The sequence below is a fragment of the Centropristis striata genome, chromosome 22, assembly GCF_030273125.1.
Source record: "Centropristis striata isolate RG_2023a ecotype Rhode Island chromosome 22, C.striata_1.0, whole genome shotgun sequence".
NCBI lineage: Eukaryota > Metazoa > Chordata > Actinopteri > Perciformes > Serranidae > Centropristis > Centropristis striata.
Genome location: NC_081538.1, coordinates 632,492 through 650,439, shown reverse-complemented (window position 1 = coordinate 650,439; position 17,948 = coordinate 632,492). Strand labels below are relative to the sequence as shown.

At 38.6% G+C, this 17,948-nt stretch overlaps 1 protein-coding gene across 1 annotated transcript in view; it reads right to left on the bottom strand.

Moving 5' to 3' along the window:
- LOC131961078 (ankyrin repeat and sterile alpha motif domain-containing protein 1B-like) overlaps positions 1-16,617 on the bottom strand; it is a 45,951-nt gene extending 29,334 nt beyond the window's left edge. Inside the window, exons 1-2 of the mRNA XM_059326352.1 lie at positions 16,609-16,617; positions 16,293-16,449 (exon numbers count right to left, since the gene is read on the bottom strand). Of these exons, the coding sequence (XP_059182335.1) occupies positions 16,293-16,449; positions 16,609-16,617 (166 nt within the window). The remainder of the gene's footprint in view (positions 1-16,292; positions 16,450-16,608) is intronic.
- Between the last annotated feature and the right edge of the window lie 1,331 nt (positions 16,618-17,948).

Sequence of the window (17,948 nt, the reverse complement as noted above, 5' to 3'; positions counted from 1 at the left end):
GGCTGACTGACAGGACACAAGGTTTGTTAGACTTTATTTTCTTCTGTCATATATATTAGTGGCTATATTTGTTGTCTTAACTATAGTAAAAGTGCTTGTTAGCTCTAGTGCTAATGCTAATCTTTGCTTTTTTTTTTCCAAAATAAAAGCACTGCGGTTATATTGCCCAGGTCTGGTCTAAATGCATGCTTTTTTTACTCATTAAATGGTCATATTGCCTCTGATAAAGTGTCTGAATCCTCTCACCACCTTCTTCCATCATATGTTTAGTTCGAATTTCAACAGACACACAATCACACACACACACACACACACACACACACACACTCTCCTTCAGGGAAAGTGACTTCACAGCATGCTCTCACATCTATCAACACATGTGTGTGTGTGTGTGTTCATACACAGACGAAGGTACTTGATTTTACTTAGGGGTTTGTGCAGATACACACAGCTGCAGACACACACACACACACACACACACACACAAACACGCAAATAGAGCCACATCACAAAGAGCTGCCTGCAGCTGAATCAGTGATCGACTGTGGGCGTAAATAGATAAAACAAAAACAAGAAAAATGAGAGAAAGAGAGAAGAAAGGACGGATGCAACAGAGGGATATATATAGATAGAGATTGAGGTTTTGTCCTATTGAGTAAATAAGCCTGTCAACACGGAGGCTTTGATGATGGATGTGTGTGTGTGTGTGTGTGTGTGTCTCACTCCTGGGAAACACTCTGAGTCCTTGCCAGAGGGGATATATGTCTGAGTTTGCACATAGAGCAGGGGTCTCAAACTCAAATTACCTGGGGGCCACTGGAGGCAGTATCAAAATGACCAAAAAAAGACACAAAATTACAAAAAAATGACACAAAATGACAGAAAAAAAATCTTAATTACTTTAAAAAGACACAAAGTGAGAAAAAAGGACACAGAATGATCAAAAACGACACAAAATGACAAAAAAATACACAGAATTACCAAAACAGACACAAAATTCTTTAAAAAAAAGACACAAAATGACAGGAAAAACTAAATTACTTGAAAAAGAAACAAAATGACCCCAAAAAAGACAAAATGACAAAAAAAAACCACAAAATAAAAAAAAGACAAAATTACCAAAAAAAGATACCATTTTTTTTTTTAAACAAAATTATTTTAAAAAAGATACAAAATTACAAAAAAATGACACAAAATGACAGAATAAAAAACCTTAATTACTTTAAAAAGACACAAAAAAAGACACAAAGTGAGAAAAAAGGACACAGAATGATCAAAAACGACACAAAATGACAGGAAAAACTAAATTACTTGAAAAAGAAACAAAATGACCCCAAAAAAGACAAAATGAGAAAAAAACAAAACACAAAATGACAAAAAAAAGACAAAATTACCAAAAAAAGATACATTTATTTTTTTTTAAACAAAATTATTTTAAAAAAGACACAAAATTACCCAAAAAAAAAAGTAATTAAAGGGACCTTCCACACACAACACGGTAAAGTGCCATTCATATAAAACTCACATTAAACTTTCATATCAAACTGAGGGCCACAAAATATCGTCACGAGGGCCGCAATTGGCCCGCGGGCCGTGAGTTTGAGACCCATGACATAGAGGTTAATATACATAACACATGCATGGGAGCACAGACGTGATAAATCTGTGGGGAAATATAATAATCCTAAATGTTTACATCCATATGAAGGAGACGCGGCGTCTGGGAACCAAGGTTAGAATAGTTTTGGATTTTTCATTAGTTTTAGTTTTAATTTTGTTGTGAATTTTTGTTTTCAAATTCAGTTAGTTTTAGTTCGTTTTTAGAGTGAGTTTTCTAGTTTTAGTTTAGTTTTTATTTTTTGAAAATGTTTAGTTTTAGTTTACTTTTTATTAGTTTTAGTGTTAGTTTTAGTTTTTTTGTAATGGGCTATGTGTTGGGTGCCAGATTCAAAGAGGTCATAATAAATGTTTCCTTTATGTCCTTTGGTTTATCATCTCAGCCCCAATAAGGTTATTAACTGTTTTGTATTTTGGTTCTAGTGTAAACATCCCAGTCTCAGTAAACATATTCACCATGTGTTGCATGTTCAAATAGAAACACTGAATTATGAATGAAAAAAGTTGACAAAAACGAAAACTAAGGACATTTTCACTATAATTTTAGTTAGTTTTAGTTAGTTTTGTAACCACACAATACAGTTTCAGTTAGTTATCGTTTTTTTAAAAACTCTAGTTTTTATTTTTATTTCAGTTAACGAAAATGTTTTTTCAATTCTAGTTTTCGTTATTTCGTTAGTTTTCGTTAACTATAATAACCTTGGTGGGAACATGAGAAACTTTGAATGCTTTAACAGGTTTCACAGGGTTCAGATCTTCTCTGCATGCCGAGCATTCACAGATTCACCATGTGTGTCTTTTACACAAACGTATCTCTGTGTACATTAAAGGCCGTCTGCACAGTGTGTTAATGCATGAATGCAGCAGTGTGTGTGTGTACAGGAAGTGTGTGTCTTCGTATGAGAAGGCGTTTAAATCAGCTGTCCTCTCTCCTCACGCCTAACAAGACCAAAACTGTCAGTTCCAGACGTGTTCCTCAGGCTGTCAGTTCTGCCTCTGTGCCAGGCTGACAAGCAGCATTTCATATGTTTGACGGTGTGTGTGTGTGTGTGTGTGTGTGTGTGTGTGTGTGTGTGTTCTATGTCAGAGAGGCAAATTACAGCTTTGCTCGCAACACAATGTCTCAAATCTGATCAAATACTGAACAACTGTAACAAAGATGTAACAGGCTTACAAAGCTACAGTGAGAAGATTTTTGCTATTTCTGGCTTTTTTTAACCCATTGAAGCCTGGAAAGCGGATACGTCGTTTTGTAGTATTTGTATAAGCTCTCAAATACTTTTTGAATTTAATTTCTATCTGCTACAGAGGCTGAAAAATCTATTATTTAGTAGAAGAGTTGACACTTCTGTTGAATTTACAGAAAAACTTCAGGTTTTAGGGGCTGATTTTAAATCTCCCAGAGGTTTTACAGGCATTTTAGGCGTCAATGGGTTAAGTTATAAGATGAGGCAAGCTTTACTTTCTTAAAAATCAAAGCACCAGGAATAAAAATAAAAAACAGATAGAAAGTATGAACAACTTTTTTAAATATAATTTTATATGCATGATGATCTACTATGCACAAAGAAAATTGTCATATCAATTATGATGGATTATTAAATAAAAAATATTAAAAAAAAATAAAATAATAATATTTCAACAATATTTGAAAGTGAAAACAATATTTCACTGTTCTGTAATGTCTTTAATAAAGGCTAAGGTTGCTAATATGCATACTTTTGTTACAAAATATGCACAAAAAAACAGTCAAAGTCAAGCCAAAGCCTGATATATTCAGTTATCGTGTGCTGTAGACCAGCTATTCTCAACCTTGGGGTCGGGACCCCAATTGGGGTCGCGAGATGATTTCTGGGGGTCGCCAAATCATTTAGGAAGTCAGCTCTGTCTCCACTGTGTTAAAGTGTTCATGTGTTTTAGTCTTTTTGGTAATTTTTGTGTTTTTTTTGTCATTTTGTCTCTTTTTTGTGTCTTTTTTAGGTAATTTTGTGTCTTTTCTGGTCATTTTGTGTCTTTTTTTTTGGTAATTTTGTGTCTTTGTTTTGGTAATTTTGTGTCTTTTTTAGGTCATTTTACGTCTTTTTGGGTAATTTTGTGTCTTTTTGTGGTAATTGTTTGTCATCTTGTAGTCAATTTGAGTCCCTTTTTGCTAAATTTTATGTAATTTTTTGGTCATTTTATGTCTTTTTTTATCATTTTGTGTCATTTTGAGGTCAATTTGATTCTTTTTTGGGTAATTTTGTGGCAAAAAAGGTTGAGAACTACTGATCTAGACTTCTGATCTAGCTGAATTCCATCAATGAGCCTCATCATAACCATGTACACAAGTTCTGTGAATTTGACTCATTCCCACATACTCTGTCCTGATGCCATAAATACTCAGTACAAGATACAAGTCCCCCAACAAATACACCATTTATTCCTGTTAAATTATTGCTGGCTAGAAACTACAGTGCCCAGATGTTTTATTTTATTATTAAGACCATGTATTATTGAAGAAAGGACCTTTGGAAAAAGCAAGGCGCCACAGACAGACTGGGGAAGTCAGAAAGTATTGGGAGACAGATCAATCTTTTAAGAGAACATATCCATTTAAACTTCTCTTTTAGAAAACTTCTCTGTTAGAAATGCCAAGTGAACAAAAGTTGGAAACTGACAAACTAAACTTCAGTGGGAATCTAAGACCCCAAACTGAAGAAATAAATAAAAAGAAACCAATGTAAACCGGCTCCAAACACTGATTCCTGCAGGCTGCCAAAGAGGCAGACGCTCTATTGCTTCTCTTTAAACAAGTCAATGGGCCTCGACCTGTTTAATGCTGGAGCCCTGGAGGTACAACATGCTGCCATTAGCCTCTCTGAGCTAAAGTGGGATAAATGGAGTGAGATGCTGAAACATCACAGCTTTATCCAGCAGGGAGAAGTTAATATAAGAGGGGAACCTTCATTCAGAAACTCTCAGAGCTGCAGACTGACTGGCTGATCTCATTCACATGAAGCATGTTACCTCCTGCTCTAATGGGAATTAACACACTGATTAACCCTTTATCAGGCAAAGAACTATATTTGGTAACTTCAGGTAATATTTAGAGAAAAAAGATGCAAATTTACTAGATTAAAGTGGCAAATCTGTGCGAAAAAAGTTGCAGATTTACGAGAAAAAAGTGGAAAATAGCAACTTTTTTCTCCCAGATTCACCACTTTAAATCTCATAAATCTGCAAATTTTTTTCTTGTAGATTTGCCACTTTAATCTAGTAAACTTTTTTTCTCAAAATATAATTTTCTTATGGTTTTCTTTACACATTCTGGCTGTATGTAATATCCTCCAATATTCTCTAGGGTTGAAATTTGGAATTTGCAAGTATTTCAATGAGTGTCCTATTAAGGGTTAAAGTGGGGAATCTTGGAGAAAAAAGTTGCTTTTTTCCCACTTTTTTCTCGTAAATCTGCAACTTTTTTCGCGCAGATTTACCACTTTAATAGGGATGTGTACCGAATTCGGTAGGTACTACCGAGTACCGATTCATGTAAAATCAAACGGTACCATGTTTCGGTACCTAAACGGCGTTAACTTAAACTGATCATTGATTTCAACCTGTTTTCATTTGACGTCTTTGATTAACAAGCGTGCTGACAATCGCACTACTGGCTGATCTCAACTCAGTCACATGAAGCATGTTACTGCTGCCTCCTGCTCTGACATCATCCAGGTGGCAGCTGATGGGAATTAACACACTGATTAACCCTTTATCAAGCAAAGAACTATATTTGGTAACTTCAGGTAATATTTAGAGAAAGAAGCTGCAAATTTACTAGATTAAAGTGGCAAATCTACAAGAAAAAAAGTAGCAGATTTAAGAGATTTAAAGTGGCAAATCTGCGCTAAAAAAGTCGCAGATTTACGAGAAAAAAGTGGGAAAAAAGCAGCTTTTTTTCTCCAAGAACATTTAAAAGTGATATTGATTGAATATTTATGTCAGCCTTAAAGAAATGACACAAATAATGCTTAGTTTCGCTATGAAATGTCAGCTAATGTTGTGACCACAATTTTGAGTTAGCATTGATACACAAATGGCTACTCTTTTTTAATGTTTTTATACTTTATGCTGCAGTCTCACACTGCAAAAAAGTTATAAATATTTTAAGTTTTGTTTTTGAGTTTGCTCAACTCTGAATTCAGATTTTTGTCAACTCAACTGTAAGTTGTACTAACTTATAATTTAACATTGTAATAACTTTTAATCCTTACTTCTGCTAACTTCTGCAATGTGCTGAATTGGCACGATTGTAACGCCGCTATGAAATGTCAGCTAATGTTGCGGCCACAATTTTGAGTTAGCATTGATACGCTAATGGCTACTCTTGTAGCTGTAACAAGCAGCGCCGCTAGCATCAGTTAGCTGCTAGCGCCAGTTAGCCACTAGCATCAGTTAGCCGCTAGCATCAATTAGCCGCTAGCATCTGTTAGCCGCTAGCATCTGTTAGCCGCTAGCTTTCGCTAATGACCGAATTTCCCAACAAAGAAATAAGAGTTATCAGAACTATTGTCCCTTGTTGTGAACCCCAACTTAAAGATATAAGTAACAACAACTCACCAACTTGTTTTTGAGCAGACAACTGGCTTCCTTTGTTGTGCTAACTTACATTATTGCCCTAAATGTCAGTAATTTATATTTCCAAGTTTTACCAACTTAAATCACTGTTTTAGGCCAAAAAACACAAGTTGTTTTTTTTGCAGTGTAGACCCAGACAGGTTGGCTGGTTGCTTCATGTTGAACACGTCAGCAGTGGCTTGTTTACCTCTCAGACAGTGTGTGTTTATCTCAGGAGGAGTCAGTCGATAGCAGAAAGAGGCTCTTCTGCTCTGAGCGCTGAGTTTCTGTCTGCTCCGTACGTGAGGAGGCTGCAGCTCCTCCTCTCCACTCCTCGCCTGTCCTCCTATCTCCACCATCACATTCCTCTGCTACGCTTTGTGTCGCTGCAGTCTTTGTGTCTGCACGGCGACCCGGCAGTGCAGAACTACTGAGCTAGAACTGTTGTTAACAGAAGATCTGCTGCGTTCAAGCACACACTCAGACTCACACACGCTCAGTTATTGGTGAAGGAAGGATTCTGCTTTCAGTGGAAAACAATCTGCTGTGTCCAGGTCAAAACTGCAATCTTTAAATATTGAGGGATAAAATGTTATGGAGAACATTTCTGCCAAGCTTCGGTTAGAAACAGCAGTGGTGGTTCTAACCAGGGGCCTCCAGGGGCCACTGCCCCGTGTAGAAGCCTTTGGCCCCTGCTGTGGCCCCTGTGTCTAATTAATAATAAAATGATCAATTTATAACGATGAACAATGGAACAATTCTAACCTTTTTTTTGTCATTGTACACAAAAGGAACCCAGAATGTTACATTATAGTTTAACTCTCTGGAGTCTTAAAGGGATATTTTGTCTATTTTTGAATCCTTTTCATGTCTTTACGTGTCTTTGTAAGTCATTTTGTGTCTTTTTTTGGTAATTTTTTTGTCTGTTGTTGTGTCTTTTTTAGTTATTTTGTGTCTTTTTTTGTCATTGGTGTCATTTATGTTTCTTTTTTGTGTCTATTTTAGTTATTTTGTGTCTTTTTTTGGTCATTTTGTGTCTTTTTTGTCATTGGTGTAATTTATGTGTCTTTTATGTGTCTTTTTTGTGTCTGTTTTAGTTATTTTGTGTCTTTTTTTGTTGTTTTGTGTCTTTTTTTGTTATTTTGTGTCTTTTTTGGTCATTTTTATGTCTTCTGTGGGTTTTTTTTGTTATTCTGTCTTCTCATTTTGTGAGCTGACTGTTTTTAGTTGTTGTCTGCTTCATTATTTGTCCAAAATTCGTCGTATCAACTGAGTTTGTCTGATCTGAACTGTGCGTGGAGATTGTGTTCAGTGAGCGGGGGTCAATGCGGACAACATGCATGTTAAATTGGGGGTCCCAACTCAAAAAGGTTGAGAACTACTGCAGTAGACAGCAGCGAGGTCCCAACAACCCTGATGAGAGCCGGTTGAAGAACCAGCTGACTGGGTGGAGGAGGGTTTCAGTCCCACAGTAAGCCATGAGAGAGAGCCAGCATGAACAATAGCAGGATCCTGGAACCAGCTGAAAGGAAAACATTCATTTCCAACGTTATCAGTAGCACCTGAAGGACCAGAACGCTGGCTGGGAAAAGAGTCTATTGATGAGACGAAAACATGAAACCACAAGCTGAAGCACTGGTTTCTGAAAGATTGACATCCAGGTTTTTTATGTCACAATCTGCACACATGAAGAACAAATTAAATGCATGTGACACACAAACTGTGTCTGCAGCAGAAACAGATCCGCTCATTTGTAACGAAAGAAATACATCTCATATAATAAGTATAATCCTGAGTTAATGTACAAAATGACTCATTGACTGGTAGGATTATGCACAGCAGTCTGCACTAAGCGTGTGTCGCATTACAAAGAGGAGAATTCCATTTATTCACCGTCAGAAGTGACAGCTGCCGTGTCAGAGGACATATGGTCGATGGGACATCATCAGATCTTTCCCATGTGGTCGTTCATGAACACAACAGCGCCAAAAGTGGGACGGTGCTTCGAACAGGTTGTGGACAAATCTCAGGACAACAGCTAGAGGAGGAAGTTAGGAACAGACTGATAAAAGTAGAATAAAAGGAGAGAGACGTGGAGAAGCGAGGAGCTGTTCAGGGTGACAGCAGCTCCCTGGTGTTCCTGACTGACAGGCAGCAGATGGATTCTGATCAAGCCGGCCTGATTATCTGAGCTGTACTGTACCAACCAGAGACTGCAGCAGCCCACAGCAGCAGACAGGACAGGTGATAGCAGCTTACACTGCAAAAAATATCCTCCAGCCTCACGTTGTTCTCAAAAGATCATTCTGCTGAGCTAAGTTTATCGTGCAACTCACTTGTTTCAAGAAACTTTTCGACATCGCCAATGGCCTTTTGTTTCAGTACTGAGTGGTTGGTAGGTCGGTGTGAGCTCAGGGAAAGAGCAAATCCAGCAGGTAGAGACTGGAAATGTGGATCTGTTAGTAGGGGTGTGCATTGGCACTGCCCTCACAATTCGATTCGACTACAATTCACCAGGTAACGATTCGATTCAATTCGATTCTGCGATGCATCACAATTATACTGCACACAACAAGGGACATTTTTCGTCAGTCATGAGGCAATACAAGCAGTCAGATAGGCCTAATAACAACAGATTTTATTGGCTATATTTTGAAAAGATGGCAAAATGAATCTCCTGCCTGAGTTCATCTAAGAGTAAGGAAAGAGAAATGCCTCCTCCTGCCATAAAAAAGGAACCTGCTGAGGTGAAATCTACATCAGCTAAATGTGGAGCCCTTGTCCTTGAGCTAGGGAAGACGTTAGCGCTATCCCAGCTAGCTAGCTATGCTAGTTTTCATGACGCAAAAATGTAACGTTAACGAGTCGACTTTAAATAGGCAAATACAATGGTAATTACCTATCAATAGTACTTTCTATAAAAACGTAAATGTTAAGTTCTGTCAAATACTACCACATAGTTCAGTCACAACATATCAAAACAGCTTGTCCCGCTAGCTTACCTGTGCTGCATCAACACATGGCTCATTTGAATATTCAAATGAGCCATGTGTTGATGTGCACAGGTCTGGAAGGACGGGGAGTGGGTCGGGTTAGCGTTGTGTTTACTGGAACTTTGACAGCGGCTCAAAGGCCACCTTGGCCGTAAATTGAAAATTTTTTCACAGGGCATCAAGGCCAGAGTGTGGGGAATTCCCACCCTGTCCCCCACAACTTTCCACTGGAGGACAGGAAATAAACATAATCGATTATGGCACTTTGCCCCATCGATGCTGAATCGTGCATGCCCCGCATTGCGATGCATCGCCGAATCGATTATTGTTGACACCACTATCTGTTAGGAGGCTTTCACAGCTTGAAGTTTAGTCCATTCCAATAGAACTCAGGTTGAACTCAGGTAGAACTTAGGTTGCTTGAGAACACTTAAATTATACTCTACTATACTGGTGTGGACCAAAACAAACAAACCGTGGAACAAAATCCGACCCAGTCACAGGAAATTATCCAAAAAGCAGCAGATTGACGGCTACCCGCATGGCACATAAATAACAACATCACAACAGGAGATGCTGAATAAAGTCCACAAAAACAATGACGTTTATAAAATTATTCAAGATCAACTGGAAGAGAAATGATTCATGCACAGCTGCACACGATAGATCAAGCACAAGGTGCTTCATGGTGCATTCAGCTGCACGTTGTTTCATTTATTTCACTGTTTACATGTTCCACCATCAACTTTACAAACAATAAGAAATAATACTGCAAGTTTATTTCCTGCCCTCCACCTCTCTACACGCCCCTCCACAATTTTTATTTACTCCACTTACATTTATGCAAACCAAATGGACCAAACAGACTTGGGTTGTTACTGATATCATGAATATGATCACAGTTTAAAGCCATTTCTTCTTAGATGAACTCATGAAACTGGTGCAGAGAGCAGACATTGTTTAGAGTTGCACATAACAGGAGAACATGTCAGACACATTCTTGCTGATTGAAAACGCTGCATTTGGTTGAGAGCGTGCAGGAGGCTGGGCATGATGTAATAATACAGCTGTCATCATGTAGCCGCTTCGTAATTTGGTCAAAAACCACCAGTCTCCTTGAATTTCTATGACCATTTTGGCATCAGAACAGAAGAGAAATAACTTCCTGAATCTCTTCCTCTCTCCGGTTTTGTTGGCATTTTGCTGTAAATGTCTCTTCTTCTTTGCTCTTCTTATTGGATGTTTGTATTCTTGTAGTTTCGTGCTAGAAACATGATAGAAATGTCATGTCTCAAGACGCCCAGGGGCTCAGTCAAACATTACACACACTTGGTAGTTGGGAGCTGGCTGGGTAAAGTCTGCAGAGAAGTTCAAGGTTTGCATGTTAATATCAGGAACATCTCTCCTCCTGACACTAGTGTGGAGGAAAAACCTCTGAGTCTTTAGTTTGGTTTGAATGTTTTGGCTCTTCACCTATTTTAATCCTATTATCTTTGAGCTGATCGCTGCATGTCTCATGATGATCAGCTGATCCTGTTTTGAGGCCGAGTGGTAACTAACCAAGGAACCAAGTTACTTCATATCAGCAGCAAAAAAGTCTCACTTTGTTCAACTGTTTTGCTTCGTTTTAACAAATCTTATTTGGCCTCTCTGTTTACCATCTTAAAAAAAGAGAAAGTATCGTTGTAGTGGGCACAACAAGAGCTGTTTAATTAGTCCATTAAAGTCATTAAAGTCCTTATTTAATTGAGTCATTAATTAAGGGATATAATTAAAAGCAATTAAAAGAGAATCGCCACACCCGATGCAGAAGTGTGGACCAACACAAGAACACAATCCCCTCTTATTTCACAAACTTCAGATATAATTGTTTTAAACTTATTTTACTCCACTTATACATGATATGTCTGGCTACATTTGGGTTGGCAGTTGCATCATTTATGTCATTTCTTAAATTGTTGTTACATCAAACTATACTACTGTCTATTGTTGCTGCAACATTAAATGTAGGTTTAATCTCAACCTAGATGCATAACAATACCATCTGAATGTAAATAATATTAAAGTTGATTTGCATTGGAGAAAAAAATGTATTATTTCATCGCTTGCACAATAAAACATCGACTAAGAGGAACATTTTTAGCTGACTTATTGAGAAATATGATTTTTTGTAGTGTAATGCACCAAGTCTCTCTCTTCTCTTCCCTTTTTTTTTTATCTAAATCCTTCTTTCCCCATGTTCCCTCATCAGCATCATCGTCTGCTTCCTCTCCAGCAGATAACTGACTCACACCATGTCCAATTAGCCCGACATGTGACTGGACTCAAAGCAGGAATCCAGGATTTTCTCTCCTGCTGCGTCACAGCTTCACATTCATGTATCTGTCTTCGCCTGAGACGACCTGCGACTCCGCTGGCTGAATGTAGAATCTGCTGCTGCTCACCTTTCCTTATGCTCTCTCTAGTATCTGCAGCCGGGGAGACATTCTGCAACTATCGTCATTTTTTAGCAGAGATATGGAAATGCATGGTGTTCTCCCCCACCTCTGCTGTCTTTTCTGACTTTTGCATTTTGTTTTTCTGACTCTTTCGCTCTCCCACGTTACATGTTTATGTCTCTCTGGCTTCCATTCTCTCTCATTGGGCCAGGTAGCAGCGCTCCGAGAGCCGAGAACAAACACAACACCCACACTGCTCGCTTGCGTCAGTGGAGCAATTTTCTACCAAAAGACACTTTGACATAAAGCAGCTAACCTCCCAGTCCACACACACAAACACACACAAACACACACAAACACTCCACACTTATATGGGCAGCTCAGCTCTCTGTCCTGCAGCCAATCAGAGGCGAGCGTGGGAAAGGCACACGTGAAAAGGCAAAACAGGCCTCTACAGTATCCTGTCAGAGGGGGGTGGGGGGGGGGGGGGGGGGGGGGGTGACACTAGCAAGACAGTTCCCATGGCAACGTACAGGTGACTCACCAGCCGGTGATGCAGTTGCCGTGACAACCTGCAGTGTGTAGCATCGCTATGGGAGCTGAGTGGAAGGGAAGAAACACATTGTGGGTGTTTGTTGTCGTGGGTGTCGGAGCGAATCGCCGCAGACCGAAACAACTGACAAGACACAGAAAACAAAGCGATGGAAGAAGGTCCGAGGCTCAAGGATCAACTCACGCTGAATCCTAAACTGAAAACAGCTTGGAAGACAGAGTGGGCGCCAGCGGGGAAGTGGAATGAATCAAGAATAAAGTGCTGAATAGTTCTGGACGGTAGTTTGATGCTCCAGGAAGAGATGGGTAGTAAAATATTTATTGTTTTATCTCTGAAGATAAACTCATCGTTCTGAATGCATTAAGCTGCTGTCAGACTAGAAAAGGTGCTTTTTTTTATTATATTGGGACGTTATTGAAGTGGAACGATTCAGGATATTTTAAAAAGGATGAAATATTCATGTGTAATGTGAAAGGTGACGAGGTAATCATCAGCCTACCAGCTGCTCTACACGGCGTTTTAGCATCTTTCAGCTCTTTGCTTTGGTTTCACTGTTTAGGTTCCTTTCACCACTGAAACCAGTTTCAGGCAACAATATAAAGCCACATCCAGCTAATCTAGCAAGTCCCTTTCCCAATCAAGTGGAAAAAATAGACAAATAGTTTTGTCGTTTTGGGGTTTTTTTATCAAAAAATGAAGATTAAAGAAGCAACAAATAGAGCAATCTCATTCCCTTCTCATTGCTGTTAACAGTTGCACATGTGCAGAACCAATAAGGCACAATAGCAAGAAAATGGCAGCAAGTAAAGACAAAATAAAAGCTCAAGTTCAAGCTTTTGAACTAATCTGGAAACAGAGTTTAGTGAAAACGGACCGACTTTCTGACACACAAGCAGTTATAAAAAGACAAAAAACATAAATGTTGAACCCCTTAAAAGTTAAAGAGCCACATCAGGAGTTGGTTGAGACCAAAAACAGATCTGAAAATGTATATTGTATGTATATTTGAGTGTATATTGTTCTTATCAGGTGGTCAGAAACAAACTGTTGTTGCTGGATATGCAAATAAGCTATGTTTGTGTTTATGTCTGAGCCAATTTGCAAATAGGTGTTATTTGATCAACTGGGAAACTAAATGGTTACTTTCTTCCATGAAAAAATATAAAAACTGTTACAGCTAGAGGACTAGAAATGCTGAGGAAAGTTATTGTACTTCTGCTCTAAAACAAATTGATATTTCAAAATTATGCAACATGGAAGCACACGAGTTCAGGAAAAAATAAGATTCTCATGAAGCACTTCTATGACTTAGAGCTGATAATAGTATTAAAATCAATGCAGCAGAAGCAGAAATATTGTCTTTTTTTATTCTACACATTCTTCTGCCTCTCAAAACCTGCCGCCTACATTACCCACAATGCAACCAGGCAGCTGACATTAATGACGGAGATTCATCAGGCTCACACAGCTCCCTCTGGAGACACTAGAGACTTGATGCAAGTTTTTACACTTTTGCACGAGTACAACGGACTGTGATGTGTAAAATCACTGCTGTTCCTCTTTTAAAGATGATGTTCATTAGAGCAGCTATTCTCAACCTTGGGGTCGGGACCCCAATTGGGGTCGCGAGATGATTTCTGGGGGTCGCCAAATCATTTTGGAAGTCAGCTCTGTCTCCACTGTGTTAAAGTGTTCATGTGTTAATGTGTTTTAGTCTTTTTGGTCATTTAATGTCTTTTTTTTGGTCATTTTGTGTTTTTTTTTGTCATTTTGTGGTCAATTTGTGTCTTTTTGGGTCATTTTGTTTCCTTGTTTTGGTCATTTTGTGTCTTATTGTGGTCATTTTTTGTGGTCAATTTGAGTCCTTTTTTGCTTAATTTTATGTAATTTTTTGGTCATTTTGTGTCTTTTTTTGATCATTTTGTGTCATTTTATGGTCAATTTGATTCTTTTTTGGGTAATTTTGTGTCTTTTCTGACAAATCCCAAAGTATCAAGTTGTTACTTCCCAAGGAGTCTCTGTCTTGAAGCTGACTGTTACACACTCAGGAGGTCAGAATGGACCTTTGGACTGATAGCAAAGCACTTAGATTAAAAATAACAATAAAATATACAATATATATATAAATGCACAGACAGAGAGATGTTTTAGTTGTTGTCTGCTTCATTATTTGTCCAAAATTCGTCGTATAAACTGAGTTTGTCTGATCTGAACTGTGAGATTGTGTTCAGTGAGACAACATGATGTTAAATTGGAGGTCGCGACTCAAAAAGGTTGAGAACTACTGCTCTAAATTACTGCAGTAGGTAACAAGGTGTCTGTCCTGAGGGAACATTAAGTAGGAGCTAGGATTAATACTGTAGGGGGGACACTATTAACATCTGATCTGTGGATTATCCATAATAATAATAATAAATAAATCCCATCCAAACAGTGCTGAAGGCATAAATTCAACAACATATCCCAAACAACATTGTTCTCACTCTCACCCACGGTTCCCACACCTGTTTACTGCTATGAAACTAGTGTTAATGTTGAATAAAGAATAAACTCTTGGCATTCAGGTGGTTCAAGCTCCACTAAAGTTGTGATCATCACAACAGCGGGATGTTCATATGGATTCTTGCACCATATGTTCCACTGTCAAATGATTCTAAGCAAACGTTTTATAAGGACCAAAAACGAAGCAAAGTGTACAAAGATCCACCAGAAAAATAAAACCTGTAAATGTAGAGTGAGAGTGCCTCAGTACTCAGCAGCAGAGACCTTGCTGAGGGAGGCTGGGAGGACAAACACACAATAGTTGATCCACAGTCTTTATGCAAGAAATTCTAATACTCATTTTTTAATTTCGTGATGAAAAGAAAACAATTATACTACCAATTGAATTAATATTTCTTATGGATTAACGCTCCTCTGACAGACAAGCTAACTGAGAAATAAACGAAACAAACCTTTTGTTTTTAAAAGCCACTAACATGACAAAAAGAATGAACTTTTTAAGAGGAAAATTGGAGCTTGAATAAATGTTACCAAACAAAAAAAAAAATCACAAAATATATGCAGAAATGTCTCTTCATTCATAACATCTTCTGCCCTCATATTTAGGGATGGCATTTCCACTGCCGGATACGTCTCATTTGCAAAGAAATTAAAGGGATAGTTTGGATTTTTTTGAAGTGGGTTGTATGAGGTAACTATCCACAGTCGATGTATAACCTGCTCTTATGTTCTGCATGTTCCACATGACCGGCAGGAAACAAATTAATGTATTGCTGCAGACCAGGACTAACACAAAATGTATTTCAACCACCCAAACAAAGGCTGACCCTAAACATGTTTACCCATCTTAAGTATCCTGGTACTTATATCTTTAAGTTGGGGTTCACAACAAGGGACAATAGTTCTGATAACTCTTATTTCTTTGTTGGGAAATGCGGGAAAGCGGTGAAATTCGGTCATTAGCGAAAGCTAGCGGCTAACTGATGCTAGCGGCTAACTGATGCTAGCGGCGCTGCTTGTTACAGCTACAAGAGTAGCCATTAGCATATCAATGCTAACTCAAAATTGTGGTCGCAACATTAGCTGACATTTCATAGCGGCGTTACAATCGTGCCAATTCAGCACATTGCAGAAGTTAGCAGAAGTAAGGATTAAAAGTTATTACAATGTTAAATTATAAGTTAGTACAACTTACAGTTGACAAAATATTTAGTTTAATTGTCCAACTTAAAATTTCATCGAAGTTTGTTGCCTTGAAATTTTGAGTTCACCCAACTTTTGTTTTTTTGCATTGTGTCCTCTTCTCCAAACTGGGAATGCACAGTACATCATGTACTGCAGGAAGTACAATGAACTGAACTATCTATAACTATAACTATGAAGTTATGTTCTTGAATGGCATCTAGAGCCTGAAATCCAAGCTAAGGAGCCTGAGGTTCTTCAGTGATGACACTAGATTTTGCAACAGATTGGACACGAACATAAAAGGGAATTTCTATTTTAAAGAACGATGGGGGGGACATCACCTGTGTTTTAGGAACTGAACCTGTAGTTTACACACTGACTGTAGGTTTTATTCTGTTTATTCTGCCCTACCGTTGCCTGGACAGGCGTTGAGCCGGTGGTTAATATCCAGCGAGCAGGGTTTGCGTGTGACAGCTGTGGTCACGGACTCGTACGGGTTGTCCTCGTCCTCTGGCAGGAAAACGTCCAGAGATGGAGAGGCGACAATCTCTGCTGAGCGCTTTGAGTCCTGGAGGACGGAGAGACAAACAGAGAAACAGGAATGAGAACACACCACATTATCCAGTAACACGAAGGGAGCAAAGGGCTTCAAAACCACGACTCCAGCAGTTCTACATTCATTGAGCCAAACACAAACAAACCACTAATTACATTATTAATTATGTACTGCAGCCATACTGGCCTATTATCCCTTCCAACAGGCCCATACATGATGCATTATGTTGATTAATCGTGTTTGGAAAGCAAAGTGAAGAGCTCTCTCGCTGGGTTCAAACACACACAGAGAGGCTTTTTGATTTTATAATCGAGACAGAAAGCACAGCAAAACAAAACTCATCTAAAGAGACGATATGTTTTTTTATGTGGACTTTCAAATGATTGGTAAGCAGCGTCTATCCAAGGCCAAAGGTGTCCATCTTTCTGCTCACCTGCCCAGAGGTGCATCATATGAAACAAGAAGAAAACAACCAAACACATCAGCTCAATAATCCCTCAGTTCAGCTCCAGGCTATCATCACTCCGACCACGTTCACACAGTCGGATTATCATGAAAGATTCAGGTCGATGTTCAAAGCAAACACTAAAATAAAGGCTTGTGAAAAGTTTCTTTTCTTCTTTAGAGTTTATTGTAGAGTCTCTTAACGGTACCTGCAGGACTTTTGGGTTTTGTTCTCTGTGATAACTGATCAACCAGGTTTCAGAGCCGTCCTCAATCATCAACATTCATCAGAGACTGGCAAAGATTAGAGATAAGTCACCGGCAATCTTCTGTTGATTTGTGTGGGAAAAAATCAGCCAGTAGATGAAGCTCCGCTGGATCCCACATCGGACAGCTTTTGGCTAACATTCTATAAATATTTCACATTAACTACTAATATAAATGATCATGTTATGTTTCCAAATAATTAAGTGGTATGAAACTAGAGTCTTGTCTTTGAGACTGTATATATCGTTTTAACCGCGTACGTTAGCCTCGGGTTTACCAGAGTCGGCAAAAGGACGCTAACGCCGGTGAATTAGCCGTGCGCTACACTGTAAAAAAGCCAACTTGTATTTTTTGGCCTAAAACAATGATTTAAGTTGGTAAAACTTGGAAATATAAATGATTGACATTTAGGGCAATAATGTAAGTTAGCACAACAAAGGAAGCCAGTTGTCTGCTCAAAAACAAGTTGGTGAGTTGTTGTTACTTATATCTTTAAGTTGGGGTTCACAACAAGGGACAATAGTTCTGATAACTCTTATTTCTTTGTTGTGAAATGCAGGAAAGCGGTGAAATTCGGTCATTAGCGAAAGCTAGCGGCTAACCGATGCTAGCGGCTAACTGATGCTAGCGGCGCTGCTTGTTACAGCTACAAGAGTAGCCATTAGCGTATCAATGCTAACTCAAAATTGTGGTCGCAACATTAGCTGACATTTCATAGCATCGTTACAATCGTGCCAATTCAGCACATTGCAGGAGTTAGCAGAAGTAAGGATTAAAAGTTATTACAATGTAAAATTATA